We start from the raw sequence: 22,902 nt of genomic DNA on the forward strand, positions 1-22,902 counted from the left end.
CTAGCCCTCCTCCCTCCACCGGCATCCCGTCTGCTTCCAGGGATTTAATTAGGCGTTTACACCTCGGCTTGGAGTAAATGACTAGTAAGAAGCGTCGGGGGGTGGGGGGTGCATCAGCAGCCCCGTTTTGATTGACAGCGTGGAGGACCATTGAAAATCTTGCTGGGTAGCTCCCGGGTCGCTATGAAGCTCCTTTTAAAAATCCTTCTCCAATGCTGACTCCCGGTAGATGGCAGCTCCGCCGGGCGCGCAGGCAGCGCGCAGGCAGCGCGGGCGGATGGAGTAGGGCGGGCCGGGGCGCAGCGCCGCGCTCCCACGCGTGTCCGCGCTCCCGCGGCGGGCCGAGAGGCTGCCCCACCGCCCCAGGTAAGAAACCCCCCGGGCAGCGCGCCTCCGGGTGGGCTGGGGATGCCGACGGGGAAAGAGGAGGACTTTTGTGGGTTGCTTGCGAGCAGGGGGAATCTGTCCGTGGGGGAACGCGTGGCCGGCGGAGGGACCGCTGGCGGGGATGCGCGCACTGCTGGGGAGAAACCCAGCCCGGGCTCCAGCGAAAATTCTCTGCCCTCCTGTCCCTCTTTGTTTCTTTTTTCTTTTTCTTTTTCTATTTTTTTCCCTTGTTTATTTGCAGTATACCACCCTTTAAAAAAAATCCAGACTACCACGAAAAAAAAATAATGCAACCCCCCCACTACCAGCTCGGGGCCCCGTTCCCCATTGACTCCAACTGCCAGCCCGCCCCGGTGCGGGCTGGGGCAGCTGGCGGGGATGCGAGGGATGTAACCCGGCTCAGGGAATGGTCGGGGACGCGCATCCCTCCCTCAGCCGGGCTCCGCGGCAGGAGAGCGCAACTTTCCCCCTATTTACATAATGATGTTTTAGTAAGCTGCGCAGCCTGAGAGAGCTGCCGAGGGCAGAAACACCCCCGAGAGGGGCCATCGCCATCGTCCCCGGCTCCCGGCCCCGCTCGGGGTGGCTCCGGGATTGTTTTTTTTTTTTTTCTGGTGCAGCTGGAAGTTGAGAGCGGAAGGGAGGGCGAGATGCCGGCAGCGCTAGGAAGCCTTTCTAGGACAAATCGCACCCTCACGTCACCTCACTGCGAGGTTAGACGGCAAAACGGACGGGGAGCCCCTGTAAGGAGCTGGCAGGCCGGTCCTTGCGCCCCCCTCCACGCTCTCCCTCTGCAAGGGGTGTATAAATCCCGGACCTGCGCTGTCAGCCCTTCTTGATAAATTAAGGGCTTCGCAGTCGAAACCTATTTACACCTCCATTATAGGGCTAACCAAATGGGGATCCGCATGCATATTTTTACCGCAAGAGATCTCATACATCTCCGCCAGAGTCGCCCCTCGGGCCATGGGATAACAGATAGGGAAGGGGGGCGGGTTGTGCTCCGCCGCGGCCAGCACTTGAGCGGAAAGAAGTCCGTGTCCCCACTCGGGGCTGGCTGCCCGGGGCACCGGGGACCCGTTCCCCTTGCAAGGGCAAGGAGAGGGCGAGGGTGACCTCCTGGAAGCCTTGCGGGGGACAAGACCCACGGGCTCCTCTAGTCCAAAGCAAGGCTTTCGGGGAAGTTTCTCCTCCGATGGAGATGGGGTTTCACTGCGACACCTCGCCGTGGCTGTCCCTTTATCTGGGGAGAGAAGGGACAAGAAGAGCCTCGTACGGAGCCATCCTGTCCCCGCGGACGGCGGCTGTTCCCGGCTGCGCTTTCCATTTATTTCCAGGCGGCGACCTCGGGGGCAAAAGGGGTCAGCGCATCCCGGGACAGCTCCTCGGTGTCCCCGAGGGTTGCCTCGGCGAGGCCGTCAGCAGAAAGGAGGGAGGGAGCAGCATCCCCCGTTTCCCGGCGGGATTCCCGCACCCAGCGCTGCCCGCTGCCTCTCGAAACGAAACGCGGCGGGAGCGAGGTGGTACCGCAGCCCCACACCCGGGGAGGGCTCGGCCCCACACCCCTGCCCCTGGCTGGGTGCTTGGCGGGGTTGTCCCCGCATCCTCTATCCAGCCGGCCGCGCTCCGGCTGTGTCCCGCATTCCGGCTCCGCCGGGGAAAAAGAAATGTCCCCGCTCCGCCTCATCCCGTCCCCTCCGGCGGCCCCCTCCAGTTCCACTTGGTTAGCTCAAGTTTTCCATGTAAATGACAGTAATAAATATCTAATCATGTCCCGCAGCTATCGGCGGCTCGCCGAGCAGCCGGCATTAATGAGACATCCAGGGGAAGTGGGGGAAAGGAGAAGGGGGGAAAAAAAAACGTAAAAAGGAAAGTTTTCCCGCTCTCCCTGAAATGGTTTCTAGAGGCGAGGCCGGGCCGAGGTGCGGGGGCTGCTCCGGAACGATCCCAACTGTGCGGCCGCGCTCAGCTTCAAACCCGTCCCCTCCAATTAACCCCCTCCCCAAAATCCCAGCAATTCCCCTCGAGGGAGGGGCGAGCCCGGTCGCATCCCGGGGCTGGGGACTGCTGTCCCGAAAGCCCCGCGGAGATGCGTGTGCCCGTCCCTGCCGTGATTCCCAAACAATTAATGGAGCTGCGATGAGCTTTGAATGTTGATGGTGGGCCGAGGGGGGGAAGGCGGTGGGAAGGCTGCGGCTGAAATTAAACCATGAGAGTTGGATTTGTTCGCCTAACGCTAAACAAATGGACTGATTACCTTCTTTCCAAACGCATCAGTCATACTACATTAAGTAGCAGAGAGCTAATTATCCCAATTAGGAGGCTGATTTATAATTAATGGCTTGGACCAAGTGATAATTGGATGTTAATGGATAACAGTTTTGTCTGAAGTAGCCTCCCACTTCCCCAAAGGCAGAGCTGGAGGGTTTGGGGGTTATTTACCCTCTCTCACCCTCACCTCTGCACGGAACACAAAGCAAAAGAGAAGCGAGATCTGCTCTTAGCTGGGTTGGGTGAGACCCTCCCCAGACTGGGGGAGCCGCTGGCCGCTTCCCGGCCTGCCCGGGGCTCAGCGAGGAGGGCTGCGGGGGTAACCTTCAGCACCCACCTTCCCCAGATTTCAAGCAACACCTGCTGCTTTTTTCCTCTCCTCTCTGAGTTTCCAAGCCGTGGACAACTGACCCTGCTGGGCACCTCATCCGCCTACAGGACGTGGGTCGTGTTCTCGATGAGGGGCAAAGGCTGAGCCCCACGGGGTGCCCAAGTGTTGATAAGGCTGTTCCTCTGCCCTGCCTGTCCTAGGGAGAGCAGGAGAGGACTCACCCTGAGGATGAGAGGTTTTACACGCTCCCTGGCCCACACCCCACTGTGCCGTGGCGGGGAGAGAGTAAATCTGCAGTTTCCCACTGCTCTGTGTTTCTCCTGACCACTTCTCAGAACTGGCTTGCTGACTGTTTAGCTTCTCTCTCCCATGTTTGCTTTTCACCCATGAGTAAGTCGATGCAGGTCAATCCCATTTCCTTGTTTGCCCCAGCCAGAGAGACTTGGACCTACAACCCTCTGGATTTTGGATTGTGTTTCTAAGTTCGGTTTTTCCATTCCAACTAGGAACTGCAATGGGCACAAAATTCCTGAAAGGCTAAGAGTGACTTCAACCCTGAGTTACCCCATGACTGATGAGAAGCTGTATTAAATTAGGCCAACATAGTCAATGTAAAAATACACCCAAAGCTGTGCCATCAGTACACAGAAAAACACTTTAGATCAGCTTTCCAGATATTCCTGCTAATTTAAAGAGATCTTGATGTCTAACTGGGAGATTCTCCTCATGCTCACACACATGAGCAGGGATTTTATTGCCATATCAGAAGGCACAGCTCTGTTTCACGGAGCTGGTGCAGATGCTGCTTTTCCTTAGTGCCAGTGTCACTGCCTGCACCAAAGAAACAGAGTCAGAGGAGCTTCCCACAAATCAGAGAAAAGGGCAGGCTTGCCAGGCAAGTTTTGCACTATATAGTCATAGAGTGACTGCAGTGGGTTTTGTTCCCAGTGTCTTTATCTTTCAAAAGAATGTTTTACTGAGAAAGAAGGAAATTGGATGAAAAGAAGCCGGAGAGAACAGTTTCTTTTTCCTCTGTCATTTTCACAACCAGCCCTGACAAAAGAAAGGTGCTTCAGAGAAGGTCCCGGACCAGCTCTTCTGAAACAGCTACCCACTGGTTTTACTAGTGACACTAAGGGTAAACTTAGCGAGAAGTAGTCCACATTTTCTGAGATTCCAGTGGTTTTTCAGGGGCATCTCAAAATTCAGCTTGTCAGGTTGAAAATGCTTCTACTGAGGCACTGACCAATGTCAGCTGGGCTTGAACCCTTTCAAAAGGTTGAGTGCTGCTTTCCACAACTTGTGTCTGAACAGAACGTTTATAGTTACCTTGCTTCATCTGGAAAAACATAGGAGGAGGGAAAATGCTGAAATTCAGTAAATTCCAAATTTTCCAATCCTATACAGCTACTAATAAACTAATCTACTCCGGGGGAATTTCCATCAAAATGTGCTGGTGGAGAATTTGGAAATGTAGCCAAATAGTCAAGAATTCATTAATGGTGCACTGGGGTTAGCCAAACCCTGGGTCTTTTCCCAACAGTTTATTTCACTGTTAGAGTTACTGAAATTGATTTTTTTTTTCCTTTTAACTTCATTAGGTTTTGGATCAGACTTCTGTTTCTTTAAGCAGTTCTGGTGGAATTACAGCTCATGGGAAGGAGAGAGTCTCTGAGGGAGGGCTGGGAGCAGGATGGACCAGCAGTTCTCCGAAGGGAGGGAAAGAGATGTTTACACCAGGATTTGTGGTAGCTGGCACAGCTCTCTCAGGACCATCAGCAGCCTCTGCATGGCCAGAGCAAACACTGACTTGAGAAACGGTGCTGTAAAACTCAAAGTGTGAGTGTGATGCTCCACTAGGATCTTCCAAAGAAAGGATAACAATTGCACTGAGGGAGACGAGCTGATGGATCTCTCTGGGGAGAAAATGCTCTTCCCAAGGGAGCTGTGGGAACCTGGCGTTCCCAGCCGTGCCGAGCAGCAGGAGGAGCGAGCAGGGAGCAGCTCTGCGAGCCCCTGGCGTCTGTAAGCCCGAGGTGGGTGAAGGTGCCTCTGCTGGGGGGCTCCAGGTCTCCCCACAAAGCCCAGCAGACATTTAGCAGCTCTGCCTGCTTTACAGCACTCAGCTCTTTAGAGCACACATCACCTGCTGGTGGCCAAAATACTTTGCTTACCTTGGCAGCCGCGCTTCATTCGGGGTAGGGATCCAAACGCTTACGGGAAGGGAAGCCTCACATGCACCCGTGGTGCTCCCTGGCACTGCTGCCACTGACTCCAGTTTGTGGCCCTGTTTTAAGGTGGCACAAGTCTTTCCCCCACGCCAGGTCCTCTTTGTAAAAGCCACGGAGCTCAAGCATATTTTTTAGTGCTAGGATGAAAATCGGTGTTGCTACTTTCAAAGAAGAAAAATTTCAAACTTTTGGTTTATTCTTTTAAGGTATCGTAAGTACCTCACAATTCCAGTGGTTGTGGAGCTGCCTTACAGGATTTTTAAATTTTTTTTAGACCAAGATAGACCCTGTTGTTTTTTTGGTGGGTTTTTTTTTCTTTTAGACCAACTTTTCATTTAGAGCAATGACTGTCTGTCATTTTTGCCTCATAGATGATTTAAGTCTGAGCAGCAGCAGTTGCCATCCTGTGTTCTGTAAATCATCTGCAGACGCAGGGTCCAACTGAACGTGCAAAAACACCCTGAGTTCAGGCTCTCAGATTCTGTTGCTTTCAAGTTTTGCTTGCTCTTTCTATCTCTCAAAATCTCCTTCAAGCAGAATTGCACTTGGCATCATAACCTCACAAGCCTCCATCTAGTAAGCTAAAAGAGCACCTAGGAAAGTCCTTTTGTGCCAGCAGGGTTAAACTGCAGCAATGTGGCAGAAACCACTGCATTGCACACAGACACACTGCTCCCCTCCTCGTGTGCATAGCAAACTCTCTCAGCTCAACACCCAGAACTTACAGCTTCAGCTTTTTACTTTCTACTTGATGAGTAGAGGTGATGGGTAGAGAAATCACCGTCCCTGCGTGCCTCAGCCCAGTTCCTGCCCGTGGAGCCCAGCATCTGGGCTGAGGCATTGCACTGGGAGTGCCTGGAGCAAGCCCACATTCCCTGCTGCCACCCTGGCTGCCGGGCTTGCAGCACCTGGGAGCAGCAGTAGAGGAACTGGGAACGTCTTCAGCTGCCTCAGAAAATCTTTACAAAGCTTATCTGTGCATTTCTTGCAGTGTTTGATCTCCCTTGTTAGGGCTCAGTGCTAGATTGTCAGATCAGCGTCGTGGTCATGGTGCTCAGGACAGACACAGGTCCTTGTCACTAAACGTCACAAGCTTAAAAACGTATTTTGACACAGAACTGTAGATCCTCATCTTCTTGGTGAGACAGTTATGGGTAAAATCCTCCAAGATATTGCTCCATCTTCCATGGATGGGAGATTCCTGATCCAGAAATCCCAAGAGGCTGCCTTCCAAGACGGTCAGTTTGCTCATGGGAACAATCTGCAATCAAATACGCTGCAGGCAAAAGCTGTTTTGGGGGCAGAGAGCAAGCAGCAAGCCACCCTCCTGCTTCCAGCAGCCCTTTGGGAAGGGGAAAGTTTCGTTTGGAAAATTCTCTTTGCCAAAATTAGGCAAAAGATGCTTCTCAAAACAAAATGATGCTTCTCAAGAAAGGCTTTTTCACAGAAGGGAGGTGAAGGACTGAGCAGGTACTTTGTTGTTTTTCTTTTCATAAAAACACCAAAGATCAACTCTTTAAGCAGTTCGTGAACTCAGCAGTGTGATAGTGGGGTACTTAAAGGTTACTCCAAGTTCTGAATTCAGGGCAGTCCAGAGTCAGAGATGCTGTAAGGTCTGGAGACAGGAGAGCAGGTGGGCAGCACAGGAACGCGCGAGCCTGGCCGCAGCGGGATGCAAGCGCATTTCACATCCACGGATGTGCAGCAGCAGTGGTGGCAGAGCTGGGCTGTAGGGTTCAGTTCCATTCTGATATTCATGATAAGAAATCTTAAATGCAAGATTTTTTTTTGCTGTTGTTGTTGCTGACTGATCTGGAAGCAGAATGAGATGGAAAACTAGAGTCAAAGTGATCTTCATATGAGAAGCTTTTCTCGTTTACCCAGGAAGATGCTCCACTTTGATATAATTTCCTAGAGCTTCTACTGAGGTTTGAGCACTGCTCTGAAAGGGAGAAGGGAGGTTTGTCCTGGTTTGATCTGTAAGCACAGCTTGTCTGGTGTAAATTACAAGAAGCAAGGGTTTTTGCACCACAGTGATATTTAGTGATGCCACTCCTGGCTCTACACTGCAAGCTGCTGGGTTCCAAGTCCTAAAACTCAAAAGTAGAGCTGTTAAGGATGTCTTTATTTTATTTTCTTTATTTTGGACCTAGCAAGTCTGCCCTCTGAAGAATGCCTCTGCAAACAGAGGCATTGGAAAGTCTTTTGCCAGGAAGTGTCTAATCAGTCACTCAGTTCTGTTACCTTTTGGGTGAAAAACGATGATTTCACAAAAGCCTTAAATAAAAATCACAGCAACTGATGTGAGTTACCCCTGTCAGCCAGGGCCTGTTACCTCAGCTGCTCACAACCTGATGTTGAGAATTTCTAGGGTCTTGCAACAAAACTCCCTTGTCCCATCAGGATGCTCTGAGGTTTGTTTTATAAAAATTACGAGCCCTCTCACATCCAATTATGTCTCCACTACAAATAGATGAGCATTAAAAACACAGTTGCTGTGCTCATCATCAGCACAGCTTCAAAGAGTCAATTATTTGACAAGGTCTATCCTAAACTGGTGATGCTGTCCCTGACTGGAAGTATTCCCAGATTTCAGCTGCTAGCAATTCTCCTGGTTTTAAGAAAATCATCTCTTTATTTATACCAAGGTCACTAAGAATAGCTGAGTGTGAGCTGCAAGAATTGGTGTAATTGCTTAGGTTTTGCTTTCAGTGCATTGTCACTTATTTAACTAGATCCTGCTTAATTAAGATCTCTCTCTGCACTTAGAAATTAACTTTATTTAAATCCAGGGATTTTCACAGGCATAAAAATATTTCAGGAAGATCAGAAATGCAGAGTCCTGGGGTTTTTTGGGAGTTGTCCTCAGTTCTTTATTTCAGTTATAAGGAAAGTCTTCTGGAAGCCTGTTTTTGGGGTGCATGCTGGTCTTGGACTTTGATGTTTGAATGAGAAACTATGATGTGTTGCAGTATTCCAAATTATCTGTATTTCATCCACTACAAAGGTGAAGTTGTTTCCTTAGATATTTGGTAATCTCAAGTGAGGAACAAAACTGTTTTATAACGTGTTGGTTATTATCTTATGGGATTTTGAGCCTTTATATATCTAAAAGATTTAGGGATATACTTAAGAAAAAAAAAGATTGAAGAAAACTTCTTGCTAGGATCCTTTATTCATAACCCCTCAGGTATGTAATTCATTTAGCACCAAATACATATAAACCCAATGTCTGTCAATAGAGTGAGCCTGTTTTCCCAGAATGTGAGTTACACAAAGATTTGTTATTTATCTTTCTGATTTGAAGTGTTTCTGAATAAGGATTTAAAGCATAAAATCATAATGCAGAACAGCTCCAGGGGAGGTGAGGGAGGATATTCTGCTGTGATTCTATTTTCAGTGATGTTTTTTGCCAGTGGTAATAAAAGGGAAAGGATGTTGCAGCACAAACTGTCTGCTGTTTTTCCCTGTTAGTAATGAACAGTGGGTTCCTGTGCTTTGCATAAACACCAGCAGTGATTTGTAGCACCTTTGCAGGTCCTCAGGCTGAGGACCACAATTTTCTTTTACCTGACAGGGCTACTCCTATTTTTTTCTGTCACCTGCAGAATTCTGAACACCAATCAAGTGCACCAGACTTCTGTTTCATGCTTGATTTTTTTTAACTGATCTTTTCCTTGTGCTCAAGCTGTGCCTTGCATCAGGGCACAGAGACGAGGCTGTGCTGTGCTCTTCCAAACTTTAAATGCATCTGTGGTGAATCTCTTCATCAGCAACGAACTATAGTGTTAAAATTCCCTCCTGAAAGTGACTTTCTGAAGTCCAGATTTGACTTCTTTTCTTTGTTGTTGTTTTTTTGGTTTTTTGGTACAGCTTATTTCCCACATAAAGAAAACCTCATACACCCTCTCTCCCATCAGCAACCCTTCCATTTTGGGGACATGTTTGATGAAGTGATAAAGAAACACCCCATGGTGCCCATCAGTCAAAAGCAGACTGGCATCCTCTTCTTGAAACCTCTAGGAATAATTCTAGAGTATTTCTAACGCACAGGTTTTATTGCCCCATTCTTTATGATGGCAACTGAGCGTCTCAGTTTTTAGTCTCATTTTTTCTTTGAGTTTGGGATGACCCTATTTGGAGGGAAAAGAGAGAATGGTCCAAAGCCTCTGCAAAGCTTCATGTCCTACATCCAGCCTCAGCCTCATCCTACCTGACAGAGATGCTTGAGAAGGGCAAATGTCTTGTGATTTTGTTTTGGTGATTTGTTGGTTTGGGTTTTTTTCTCAGTTGAAGGGAAAATATAGATGTTTTCTTACCAGGAACTTTTCAGAAAATTTCAATATCTCATTTTTTAACTTGTTCTCAGATCTGTCTCAATTCCACATATACACAAGCCACTAGGGACAGGAGTTTTCACCTGATGAGGAAATGCACAGATCTCTCTCCACGTCTTCTCTCAGGACAGAATTACATGCAAAATTATACGAATTTTACTTACCAGTTAAATAGGGAAATTAAAGCCTTTTACAAAGCTGAGACTATTAAAACCAGGCACAGATCTCCCCTGTATATGCCACTCTGTTTCATGGTGCACAATAAATTGCATCACTCCTGTGCTGTGTGACTTCATGGGAACCTGAGGTTTTCAGGGCTGGGAAGGGATGGATGGGAGCCACGCTGGTTGGAGCAGTGCAGCTCTGCTCTGGAAGAACAGGGCTCCTGTTTCTGGCTGGTAAATGTGCAAACTGCTTCACATCAGATTGAGCAGCAGCAGCTGATACAGAGTGATGGGGTCCCTGGATTAGTCTGGGATGGGCAGAACCCTGCATTGCCTGGCCTCAAAGCAGTGCAGGAATGGTGGAAGCTGGATTTCTCATGGACAGCAGCAGTTAAAGCAAAGGGGAATCCCATGTCCTTTCTGTGAGGCTGGACCCTGGCAGAACACGGCCCCTGCAGTCTGAGAAGTCTGCAGGCTTGGGAAGAAAAATAGGCACAGCATCCATGAGTCTTCCACAGCAAAAACATAAGTGAGAGGCGAGAGCTGTAGGAGGGTTTTTGTCACTGAGGTAGTAACGCCAGGATTGTAAAGACAGAAGGAGTGGGAACCCTGGCAGGGTGTGGTGCAGGACATGGAGAGGAGACCTCACAGCCCAGTGCTGGGAAATGTGGGGAGCTGGGAGAGGGCCGGAGCTGTGATGCTGGGGGTGGGAGAGCCTCTGCTGCTGCTGAGGGGCCGTGCAGGGGGAGAGCTCCAGCCCCAGGAGTTTCCAGCCCCGGCTCTGCCCGGCAGCATCCACCCCCTGTGAGAAGCAAACGCTGCACCAGCAGCACACAGGCTCCCGCAGGGGCATTTTCCTCTCACCTTTCCTGCACCTTTCCTCAGTTTCCATCTCCTTTCTTCGCTGCTCCTAACTCTTCAATGATCTCTGGTGCACAAAATCAGGATGAGGAATTTACTGTCTTTCAGGATGGACCCTGTTACTCTTCCAGCTTATCCATAGCTGCTCAAGCCCATACCCTTCCATAAAGCAGGACCTCAAACTTTGCTCTCATCCTCCTCCTGGCTGTAGCTGTTCCTGAGGCCCTCCAGCCACGCAGAGACATAAAAGATGCATTTGCAGATTTTGAAAATTAAAACCATCTATACAGCCAGTGGGAAGGGATCAGCTTATTTGGTTGCTTAATGAAATATAAAGATTATTTTAACCAGTGTAAGCACTATTCGACAGCTTGTGAAACACAGCGGTGGCTTGATGAATGGCTTTCTCCATTAAAAAAAATTGCTGCATGATGTCTTTTAAATATTTAATTTATTGGGGTTGGAGTGAGCTCGGAGCTGATGGTTAAACAGGAGCTATTTGTGGTCTCAGTTAACTTTGCTTACCCGGCTGAACCGTCTCGCTCAGTAAATTCCCTCATTTTTTACACAGAATCTGGGATGATACATTTGCTGCACAAGTGAGTAGGAAGTTCTGCACTGCAGCGTAACAGGCAGTTATCACCAAAGCTGTGATGGGCATTGACTCCCATCCTGAGTTCACCCCTATGAAGTCCTTCTCCTTTTTTTTTTTTTTTTTTTTTCTTAAATGCACTTGCTTCTAGGCCACCCAAAAATGTACACATAAAATCATCTTTTAACAATCAAAACCACTGAAATATTCCTGGAGCAAGTGTTTCAGTGGAAACATTGGGCTCCAGACACAACACCACTGGCAGTATCCTTGGAAGACTGTACAGTATGGGAAAATTCCCCTCCTCTCCCTCTTCATTTTTCCTTTAGAGTGCCAGCTTGCTACACAGCCGACGACATGCAAGGGGGATTAGGAAAGAAAAACAGGCATTTCTGAGAGTTGGGAGTCAAAGACACTTGGCCTCCCACGTATCTTCTGGCAAGGCTGAGCCCCGGTGTGGATTCTCCAGCCTCTATTAAGGACAGAGGTCTGGCAGCAGCCCAGGGCCATTAATAGGTTCTGTGTCCTCAAATGGTTTTCACAAAACACGCAGGAACTTAATAAGCTTTGAGACCTCCACCCCGCTGGCCAAAGCTGGTGCAACCAGCCAGCTGGTTCACAAGTGAGGAGGCAGAATGAAATCACAAATCTCTGGTTTGCTGCCTGTGATGGCCAGAAAGGCCAGTCCTGGCCTTGTCTGTGACAGCAAGACAGTGAATGACTTTATTGGGTGGTATGGTGCCCTTGGGAAATGAACCACACCAAGGATGGGGTGAGGCTGCACCACGGCTCAGTCCTTCCCAGGTGATGGGAGATGTCCTCCGTGGCCATATCAATGGTACATGTCACTAGGACATGTCCCTTAATGTGTGGCACCAGCAGTAAATCTTTGCAGTCCAAGAAAGTAACATCACATCTTAATTTCACTGTGAACCCCATTGTGAGGAAAATAGGTAAGAATGCCAAAAATCTGTTGGTGTGTGAGTCCACAACCTTGGTCAAAGAACCAGCAAACAATTTTCTCATTGCTTAGATCTTCCCTGAGTTCCACTAGAGCAGAGTTATGGCATCCTTGTGTTTCAGTTGACACCTGAAATGAAAATGTCCATTTTCACATTTTATCTTAGAATGATGGGGAGTCAGTCCAGAGTGGGTGAACAGGCAGACACGAAGCAGATGAAGCTGGCATCAGGGTGTGTGTCAGATCTTTGGGGTGTAACCACACTCAGACTTGTCACCCTCCATGGGCACTCAGTGCTGAAATGATGCAGTGGCAGAGCAGGAGGGACGTGGGGAAACAGGAATAAAGCAGAGTGCTAAATTCCAAAATTATGGGTTAATAATTTCTGCAGCCTCTTTGAGAAGAGAGTCCCAAAACCAGAACTCACATTCTTGAGAGTCATCCTTGAGCTGGCAGAGTGTATGACCAAACTCCAGCTGCATGGTTCCCTCCCCTGTTCCTGGGCACCACGATGCAGAGATGCTTGTGAGGGTGAAGCCATGGGATGCCCCAGGCTCTATTGTACTAAATTCAGCTGCTCTTTAAGGTACTCCCACTTGGTCTCTGGCTTTTACACAAGGTCACTTCATGTTTGTACTTCTTACATCAAGGTGGAGAGAACAGGAGTTCAGAGCAGGAGGGGCAGTGGGATAAACTCATTTCCATCTCTCCCTCTTTACCATGAGTCTGCCTCTCCATGTATAAATCAGTTATGGACAAATATGAAGGTCTTTTCGCAGTACAGAAAATACAACAATACAGATAATTGTTCTTCCAAATTTTCACTGCTCAGTGCATCACGTTCCTCCTAAAACCATAGGCATTTCTCCTAAAATCATCACCTCCCTCCAGTGTTTAAATTGTTTTCTAAGAGGCTGCCTGAAAAGATGTCTGCTTTCCTCAAGTTAGTCCAGCTGACCCTCTTTCCCTGAACATTTGTTCATTGCACTGACTTTCCAGATGGTGACTTGCTGATGTAAACGGTGGTTTAAAAAATTTATTTTGTGGCTAATGTTTCACAACTTCCTTTCTGATGTCTTACAAACTGCAGAAACGACATCCTGGAGGCTCTCAGTCATTTACAACAGGGATGAATGAAGCATTGCTCGGCTTTTGAGATCAATATTAGCTCAGTTTTACAGATGGTCTGTAAGGAAAAAGAGCTTGAAATTTCATGCCGAGCCCACACTAGAAAAAAAAGCCATTAGTTTTCTGAAATAATTTCCTTGCTATTGAGCTATGAAATGTCGGTATTTATTGCAAACCTTATTCCCTCTTTAGCCATAACATTTTTGGTGCTATTACGCCGCAGATTTATTTTCTTTTACATCACATGCTCTTTTCCCACCCCCTCCAGCCCGTATAATTTGTGTTTTCTGAAGAAGACCTGTTAGAAAAATGAACAATGAATGGAAACAAATTATAATGAGTGAGTTAAGATGAGAAATATTATTTGACAATCCCAGCACTGGGATTACAAATAGTCTACTGCAGGCAGCGATAGGGGCAAAATCCCAGCTAGCCCCGGGATAGAGCTAGGACAATGCATTAAAAGCCGCTGTAATATGATAAACTGTATTGTGGTATGCAAAAAACCCAGTTTCCCGTATTTTGATGAGCATGAGTGAGATACAGTCAGATTGTGGTCTTTAAGTTTTGAAGGTGGGCTGGTGTTGACGGTGCACAGGAGGTATTTCCATTCCTGTCCCAAAACCTGCGGGAATGGTGAGGCCTGGCACGAGCCTTGCCCGCAGCGCTTCAGCTCCGAGCTCGGCATTCCCAGAGCTCTGCTGAGAACGCCAGGATGCCGGAACAGCAGCCCCTAAGCCCCTGTCTCCTGTGGGTGATGTTTTGCAGGTTTATGTCACCATGCAGCACTATGGAGTGAACGGCTACTCGCTGCACGCCATGAACTCGCTGAGCGCCATGTACAACCTCCACCAGCAGGCTGCTCAGCAGGCCCAGCACGCGCCCGACTACCGGCCCTCCGTGCACGCCCTCACCCTGGCGGAGAGACTGGCTGGTAAGAACAACTCATGGCCTTTGCCCTTGCCTGGCACTAAAACCCCCATCTGCTGGAACCCTGGGCACTGAGGGTTTTAGATTTTCTGTGCTGGCAGACATCGACCCCCAGGAAAGCACCACACTTGGCGTGAGGCCTTGGAAAGGCTTCCAAAATTGGGTGATAGCACTGGGGTGGTGGGTGTGTAGTTTAAATAAAAGGGTGAATAGGAGTGTTTTCCACCATCATGTGGTGGAAAACTTAGCGTTTAAGGTTTTAGAATATAGTAATACATATAAAGCAAGATAGAGGTTTTAGGGCGTAGGCTAGTCCTTCTTTTTTCACCTTCTTCTTCATGGGTCTGGGTGGTATCTTGTAATTTGATAGAAAAATCTGCATTGCGGACCATGAGTGATTGGTTATTGTGTTAAAAGTAAAAATAATTTAGGTGTCATTTCATAATTAGACAGTTTGTCCTTAAAAGGCCTTATAAAGAAAGAAATAGAGGCCATTTTTCACTTTGCTAGCTAGAACTCACAGCATGTGAGACTGTAACATAGATAAGAATTAATAAGCATCTGTCTGAACATGAAACACCACCTCTTGAGCATTTAATCCCGACTCTAACAGAAAAGAAGATAAAAAAGCAACACCCACCCACCCCAAAAACAACAACAACAAACCCCAGCACCCCCTTGTTGGGTTGTTAAAACCCCCTTGTTGTTTGCGTTGAGTGAAACTCTTCTGGAGTGTGGGAGAGCCAGAGCCAAGGGGCGTGGTGTGCTCCTCAGTACTGTCCCTGTGGCCAAGCTCTCAGGTGACACCTGCCCTCCAGTGTTTGCTGGCACCTTGCTCCAGACTGGCCTCCGACAGCTGGGAAGCTCAGGGGAGAGGTGGGATGTGGCTCCACTATATGGGACTGAAAAGAGAGAATTTAAAAAGACACTGAAATGTCTTTTCACAAGTGAACAGAAAACAGCGAAGAATTTCCCTTTCTTGTTAGTAAATAAGGGCAGAATGAGGGTGATCACAAAGTAAATTGGACGCCCCAGCTCAGGCACCCAGGTCTTGCATTCCCTATACAGCCACCTCCTGCCATCCCAGGCCATAGCTTGTTTCTCCATGTTGTCTCTCCATGCAACTATTTTCCAATTCTTTCCTAAAAAACACTTTTTCTCACTTTTAAATGATCTTCATTTGAATCTTATTTGGGTTTCACCTTAACTTATTTCTTTCTGGGGATCCTAGACCTTGCCTTGGGTGAAATTTTCCTGCAGATCCTGCTGCTTTCCATAAAACAGCTTTTTTAGCTCAAATCCAGTCACATGTGACTTTACCCAGGCAGTGGCATTTACTGTTGATGGTGGGGCAGCAGGACAGGAGCTGCTGGTCCAGAGCATCTGATCTGGTTTTCTGTGTTCAGTCACGGTTGTAACAGCACTGCACTGATGCTCTCATTAATAGGAAGTGCAAAGCCCAGACAGTATTTTATGATTTAGCAGTTCAAAAACAGTGGATGGAGACCTGAGAATATTTGGTGTGGTAGGGCACATGTATCTGCTCTAAATTTCAGCCTGCCATGAAAACATCCAGACCTGGCTGAGATCATCAAGGGCTCCTGCAGTGCAAGTGATCAACAGCTACAGCATCACTGTTTTGGTCTGGACTTGGATGCAGTGATTTAAAACAGACCTGACAACCAGGACATGGAAGCTAAAGTAAAAAGTTACCATACTTGTGATTCCAGAAACTTTCCTAGAATGGAATTCTTTTCCCTGACTGTCTGAAAATGTATATCTGTTCTAGGATAGCTTTCTAGTTGTCTGATATTAAAGTTAAAAAAAAAAAATTGTAGAGGGTTTCCTTCCAGTCTAGAGTAGGTGGGAAAAATTACCTGTCCAGAGAGCTTTGGTGGGCTAAATTTAAAAAATAATGGCTTAAGCCAAAATAAGGATGCAGAAGTTCCAGGAAGGTCCTCCCAGGTGGGCAGTCCACAAAGGGATGATGGTAAAGGTCTTGGATTCTTTAGATCAGTGAGCCACAGCTGGCTGTCAAGTCTTGGTGCCAGCAATGTTCTCTTATCCAGCTGCTAATTGTGACCTTCTTAACATGGTTCTAAGTAGCCTGGACTCTTCTCCTGGCTCTACTGCTGGGCTACAGTGTGTCCAGTCCTTGTCCTGGTCATCCATCCCCTTGTTCCCTGCCCCTTTCACTATGCAGGTGGTCAGACGGGAGCAGATGGCCCTGAACCCTGCAATATACCTTGCAGACCCTGGGTCTCAAGGTGCCCCTTTTCTAGCAGCAAGGATCTCTTGAAAGATGTTTGTGATCTGTATCTTTTAGAGTAGAGCATGGAGGACTTAATGTCTTTGACCCTAATAGGCTAAACCAGAGGAAGATTAAAAAAAAAGAATAAAAAAGCTATTCTCATATTCTTGACCGGAAGATTCAATTGGTCTCCTGACCTCTTATCTTTAAAATTAATAACCCACCTGGAAGACTTTCCAAATTAAATCCCACAGTCCCCTTGTCTGCTTATCATTGGCAGTGTAGGCATTATATACCTACGAGCTGTTTCCTTTGCAGTTGCCTCACATTCTGTTACTTCTGAATATCTTTCAGAGCAGGTTATAGATCTCATTTGCCTTCCAGGGACAGTCAGAATAAAGCAGCACAAAAGCAAATGACCTTAAGTCAGAAAACAGAGGTTTCTGGAGGTAACTGCAAAACCTCACCTGCAATTTATATTCTCCTTCTTGCACAAAGCCTGAAAACATAGTTAAAACATTAAAATAATTGCTGGTTGCCTCTCACTGGAGTGCCCAAACTTAATGCATGAGCTGCCGCCTCTGGGGAGCTGGTAGGTCTAACCTCTACTCCAGAAATTTGGGAATATTCCAGCCTGCAGGTAGGGTGTTTAACCAGTGCCCTTTCTCCTGTTTTCATGTACTTGAAACACAAATGTTAGCTTTTTAAAACGTTTTGGGGCAGCTTCAATTTCATTTCTTGTGCTGGAATATCCCCTCTCCTCGCCTGGCTGCACTGTGAGCTGTGCCTGGATGTGCAAGGACGGTCCCTCTGCCTCCAAAGGGGCAGCTTTATCACCAGCATTTGAACTCCCCAAGGAGCTCTGATACCTCAAACACAAAATTCTCTAGTATGCAACCAGCACTATATTGTTGAAGACCTTTAGCCTGATCACATCTCTGCCGGGTTGCCAAAACCACGCAGCTTTGGCGATCCCCCAGAAGGGCGCTGCGAGCGCTGACCTAGAATGGAACAGCTGGAAGTTTTGGAAGAGGAATGTTTGAGCGGTGCAAAGCTGATTTGCTACGCTCGTTAGCCAGTGGATCTGAGACCTGGCTGTGTGGTGCTGGGGGCGGCCCCACAGCAGGTTTTGGTTTGTTGTTTGGATTCATGTCACGATGCTCGTGACAAAAGCGCAAATAAACAGCAGCCGGAGCCTTCATCGGGCTCCGTGCGCTGATAGTGCCAGCTTCTCTCCCTGTTCTGTTGTTTTCTCGTGTGCTCATTCCTCCCTTCTACTGGAAGTCACATTCTTAACCGAATTAAAAATGATACCAGACACTGCTCTTTCTGCATTTCCTCCAGCAGAGCAAACCTCTTGCCAGACTGTTTCATTCCAGGGCTGTAGCACAGCATGTCCCAACTTGCATAATAAAGGGTGGGTTTTTTTCATTTTCAAATAACTTATTTTCATTGATTTAAGATCTTTCTACTCCCACTAACTGTTGTGCAATAATAACGCCTCTGGTAAAATAATAAGCCCTTTACTGTTGGCCTCAGATTTTCCCCAGTCTGAATTTCTTCTCTGCCCTCAATTTTCCAAGCTTGGTTTGCGAAGTCAGACCTTGTAAGTATGTGCTCTGCTGAGAAGAGCTCAGCACACGAGCTCTGGGCTTGCAACCAGTGGGGCTGGACATGGCCCTGGCTGGTGTTTCCACCCCAGATGCTGGAGAGTGTCAGTGCTCAGTAAAGGATGTGCTTTGGACCAAAATGCACAAAAGCACATGAGATTAAATGCTCTCTGAACTGGAGCCCAGAACAGCTCTCCAGTATCATGCCTTGAAGACTACAGCGAGCTACACACAAGACATTAGAGAAGTGCAACACTGAATGTCCCCATATCATTTTTAGTTGTGTTTCTTAGTGGAAGGTGCTTATGCCATGGTGTGGGGTCTGGGCATCTCCATGTCTTGCCCCACTGATTTTGGAGCAGATTGAGTTCCTTCAGCCACATTCAGCCCTGGAGTCTCAACAGCTTTCACAGCTGTCACAGAAAGAGGTTCTCCCTCCAGAACAGGCTTTTAGAATCATAGAACGGTTTGGGCTGGAAGTGATCTCAAAGGTAATCTAGTTTTAACCCCTCTGCTATCATTTTATCTCTCTGGACACCTCAAGTATCCAGTAAAATCCATATGTATGTGTTTTATTAGCTCTAAAGCAGTGGAAAAAACATTCTGAAGTTTAGTCTGATGTTAACAAGTGCATTATTCGACTGTCAGCGTACACATTCCAATAATTAAATTGGCCACTTCTCTTGTCTTCCAACGGCTGTACATTTCAAGACATCATTTTGGAGGCACGTTATGGATCCCAGCACCGCAAACAAAGGCGAAGTCGCACGGCCTTCACTGCCCAGCAGCTGGAGGCCCTGGAGAAGACCTTCCAGAAGACTCACTACCCTGATGTGGTGATGAGAGAGCGGCTGGCCATGTGCACAAACCTGCCTGAAGCCAGAGTCCAGGTACTGATACTTTGTGTGTTTGTGAGTGGGGATGTTTAAAAGAACACAGCCGGGTTCCCAGAGGGCTGACAGCTCCCTTGACCTTCCAGGATTCTTCCAGTGGAACCAAAGATTTTGGGGCAGTAAAGTTGTCAAAGGCAGGGAGGATAAAATCATCTGAAGTCACACATGTGCTTAAGAAACTTCTAATCCATGCGCACATTTTTTAAATTTAGGATTGTCTGAAGTGTACACTGGTTTTCATTTGTTCTTTCACGTTTCTTTGGGGAAAATTTTAGAAACAGCAACAGAAGTCTACTTTTTTATTTATTTGAGAGGCTTTTCTGGCTTTCTCAAAAAAGTAGAGACCCAAGTAATTCCAGCTGCTCTTTTCCACCAGTGTCAATATTTGTAACATCTCAGGCCAAGGTTTGGGTTTGCTTTTTGTTGTTGTTTGGGGTTTTTTCCAGTTTCAACTAGGGAAATGTGCTAGTTCATAACCTGCTGGTGAAGAGGTTCCTGTCTTTTAAAAGGCAAATATTCTTCACTGGGTAGAGAAAAAGAAGTAGAAAAAATTAGTTCTTTTATATAAGTATCAAGGTATTTTGATATAAAAAATGGTTTGTTTCCTTATCTATCTAACCAAACATGAACATGATTTGCAAATATATTTCTTTTAATCCATATCTACTGATTTAGGTTAAAAAAATAATGGATTCTCTCCTCCTTTCCTAAATGCAGTTCCCAGACAACAGGCTATATGTAATGTATGTATGTAATGGCTTACTTTGACTGTTGCCATCCCAGTGTTGATACACTTCTAATCAAATGGAAACTTAACAGACTGTGAGCCAATGTAATGTCATCAGACATTACAGCTGCAAGACATTCTTTTTGAATGCAGCTGCCAAACCAATTTGGGGGAGAAAAACTATCAGACCCCAAAAAACACCAGCAATGGAGTCTGTTAAAGAATCAGTATAGAGGCTGGGTACTTTTTAGTCTCTTTGAAATGTTATTTGTAGATTCACTGAAAACAGCTGAGCTCTAAGGTCCAGCAAAGTGGAATGGCCTTTGGGCACAGTGGGCTTGCAGCACCTCACTACTTGGGGTTCCCCTGAAGCTCCGAGCCTGAATTATGCTGAATTTGGCACTAAGCAGGATTCTCACTGGTTTTTCTCCCTTGCTGTTTGTGGCACTGAAGGTCTGGTTCAAGAACCGGAGAGCCAAATTCCGGAAGAAGCAGCGCAGCCTGCAGAAGGAGCAGCTGCAGAAGCAGAAGGACTGTGAGGGGAGCCACAGTGAGGGGAAGATGGAGCCGCCTGTGCTGGAGACCCAGGCTCCCACCCCGGACACTGAGAAGGTCCAGAGCCTCCCCAGCGAGGCTGGCACAGACCTCAACCTGACGCTGTCAGAGCAGTCCGCCAGTGAGTCAGCACCCGAGGACCAGACCGACAGAGAGGAGGAGTTCAGGAGCACCTTGGATGAGGCCAAAGTGGACAAGAGCCCTGGTGTGGACAGCAAGGCTTTGAACTGCAAGAGAGCGAGCCCAAAAGCAGGTGAGGAGCAGCATCTTGATGGGGGTTGGTGTCAGGACCTGGCAGGTTGGTGGTCAGGACTCCTTTCCGAGGGGGATGCCGGTGGTTGGATATAGTCCCATATTCCCTCCCATATTCCCTGTGGAGTGGGTCTCATGGATAGGCTGCACAGGTTTGTCCTCTTCTCCTCAGCACTGAACAGGCCCCACAGAGGGCAGGGTGTCCATTGCAGCTGGAGCACTGAAAGAGCAAAGACCTTCTGCTGCAGTTAGATCTTGGGGAGAGCAGAGCCCAGAAGCAGCAGAGAGCTCAGCCCCATTTCTACACTCTGAGGTGCCAAGCATGGGAAAGGCACACATTTAGCTCTAGTGAGCTGTCACACCCTCTCATTCACCCTCCAGCACAAGAGACAAGCCTGTGCTGCTGCCAGAACCTTTCTGGGGTGTGAATAAGCACCTGCATCCAGCCTGTAGGAATAACCCCCATCCCCTCTGTCTCCTGCTACAGAGTCCCCCATCAGCGCGACCGTGACGCCCTCGTCCAGCAGCGGCCTGGCTCAGACTCACTCCTACTCCTCCTCGCCCCTGAGCCTTTTCCGCCTGCAGGAGCAGTTCCGCCAGCACATGGCAGCCACCAACAACTTGGTCCATTACTCCTCCTTCGAAATGGGGACACCGTCCGCCATGCCCTACTTGGGCATGAACGTCAACATGGCCCCGCTGAGCTCCCTGCACTGTCAGTCCTATTACCAGTCGCTGTCCCACGCTCAGCAGGTCTGGTCCTCCCCCATCCTGCAGGCCTCCAGCTCCCTGCCGAGCCTGAACAGTAAAACCACGAGCATTGAGAACCTGAGGCTCCGGGCAAAGCAGCACGCGGCATCCCTGGGGCTGGACACGCTCCCCAACTGACTGCCCAGGAGAAGATGCACCAGAGGTTGGCACGACCCACGGCACTCCTTGAACCCCCACCTCTTCCTGGAGTGAGGTGCTCCCTTGCGGGGAAAACTTTGCATTTATAAACGTCTTACTAGCACCACAGTTGCGTCAGACGTTGCTACTGGCCTGGTCTTCACTAAATATTTAATGAGGAAGGGGGAAAGGATCTGTGTTTAGACAGATGAACTGTCCTCTGGACTGCCATGAGTTCAGCCTGTAACGTTCAGGAAGAGCCCCTTGTCCTCGTCCCCTCGATAAGGTGCCAACTGTGTTATATTCACCTTTTATTTTGTTGTTGTTGTTGCATTCTTTGGGGGAAGAAAGAGTCCTGCTTTGTCCTGTATATAGTTTATAATGTTGACAGCACCCATCACCTGTGTGTTACTGTCAGTGTTACAGAACTGTGACCTCTTTTGCTTTTATTCCCCTTTCCTTCTCAGTTTTATTAGCTAGTATCAGAATTACAAGTCAGCCATCATCTTGACCTCAGCTGGTAGCTAGTTGTTCTTCTTGGGTCAGCATTATAAAGGTGTTCATGAGGAAGAGAAATGATTGTGCACTTCACCTCTCCACTTCTCCCTTCTCTGCTAAAGCTAATTTTTTAACAACCAGGAAATGATCTGAAGGTGAATTTCCTGTTTAAGCACTTCCTATAAAGCAAGCATTTTTCATTTTCTTTTTAATAACACTTGCTCAAAGAGGACAAAATATTGGCCAAATGCTGCTGGCTGGGAGAAAATGAAGGCCAAATTTGTAGATTATTTTTGATCGATACTGTTTCCTCTTTGATCTTCAGTGAAGTGTAAACTTTATTTACAAATTACAAGATTTTCTTTTTGGAGAGCATTTTGGTCTTACTTTGACAATTGATAGTAATAAAAATTCCGTATGGACTCCTGGTGTGTTCATACACCATGAATTTTATGGTTCTTTGACAAAAAACTTGATTAATGCAAGCTGTGTCTAGAAAAAAATCTCAGATCACCAAATTCTATTCTCAAGCCCTTAGTCCATAAAGCGGTTACCAAGTGAAAATGTAACAAGTGAAAAATGATTAACTGCTGGAGGCAAAGCAAGTGTAAAGTAGGGCCTTTATATTCTCTTGGGAACTGAGGGGGGATAGACGAACTTGCCAAAAATGCAGGGTTTGCAAATAACCAAAATTCACCGCTTCACAATTATTGCATTGAACAGTTTCAGTCCCATTTCAGTGGAATGACCCATCAGTCACCCTTGGGTGGTTTTCCTTGTGGAGAAGGAATAGGAATATTCCTGCCAATTTAATTTTTTTTTTTTTTCCCTAACCAAATAAACATTTTGGACTCACCGCTATTACTCTGAGCATCAAGGAGGGGATGATATTCAGCTCTCATCTCTGATACTGCCTAGGACCAGGAAACCCAGAGTGACTGTGAGGCAGGTGCTACGTTTGTATCCCAAGAGTGTTGTCTGGGTGTGTCACCAACAGCCTGGGCAGAGCTGTGCTCTCTCTGCAAATAATCATAA

The 22,902-nt window shown here is 47.5% G+C and overlaps 1 protein-coding gene across 1 annotated transcript; it reads left to right on the plus strand.

Moving 5' to 3' along the window:
• Positions 1 to 82: 82 nt before the first annotated feature.
• DMBX1 (diencephalon/mesencephalon homeobox 1) lies at positions 83 to 21,369 on the plus strand. The gene is given in 6 exon segments (XM_063406894.1): positions 83 to 310; positions 312 to 366; positions 14,032 to 14,197; positions 18,766 to 18,944; positions 20,128 to 20,482; positions 20,969 to 21,369. Coding segments are annotated over 6 exon segments (1,254 nt in total). The 5' UTR covers positions 83 to 212.
• Positions 21,370 to 22,902: the final 1,533 nt, after the last annotated feature.

Source organism: Prinia subflava, chromosome 10 (assembly GCF_021018805.1).
Source record: "Prinia subflava isolate CZ2003 ecotype Zambia chromosome 10, Cam_Psub_1.2, whole genome shotgun sequence".
Lineage (NCBI taxonomy): Eukaryota > Metazoa > Chordata > Aves > Passeriformes > Cisticolidae > Prinia > Prinia subflava.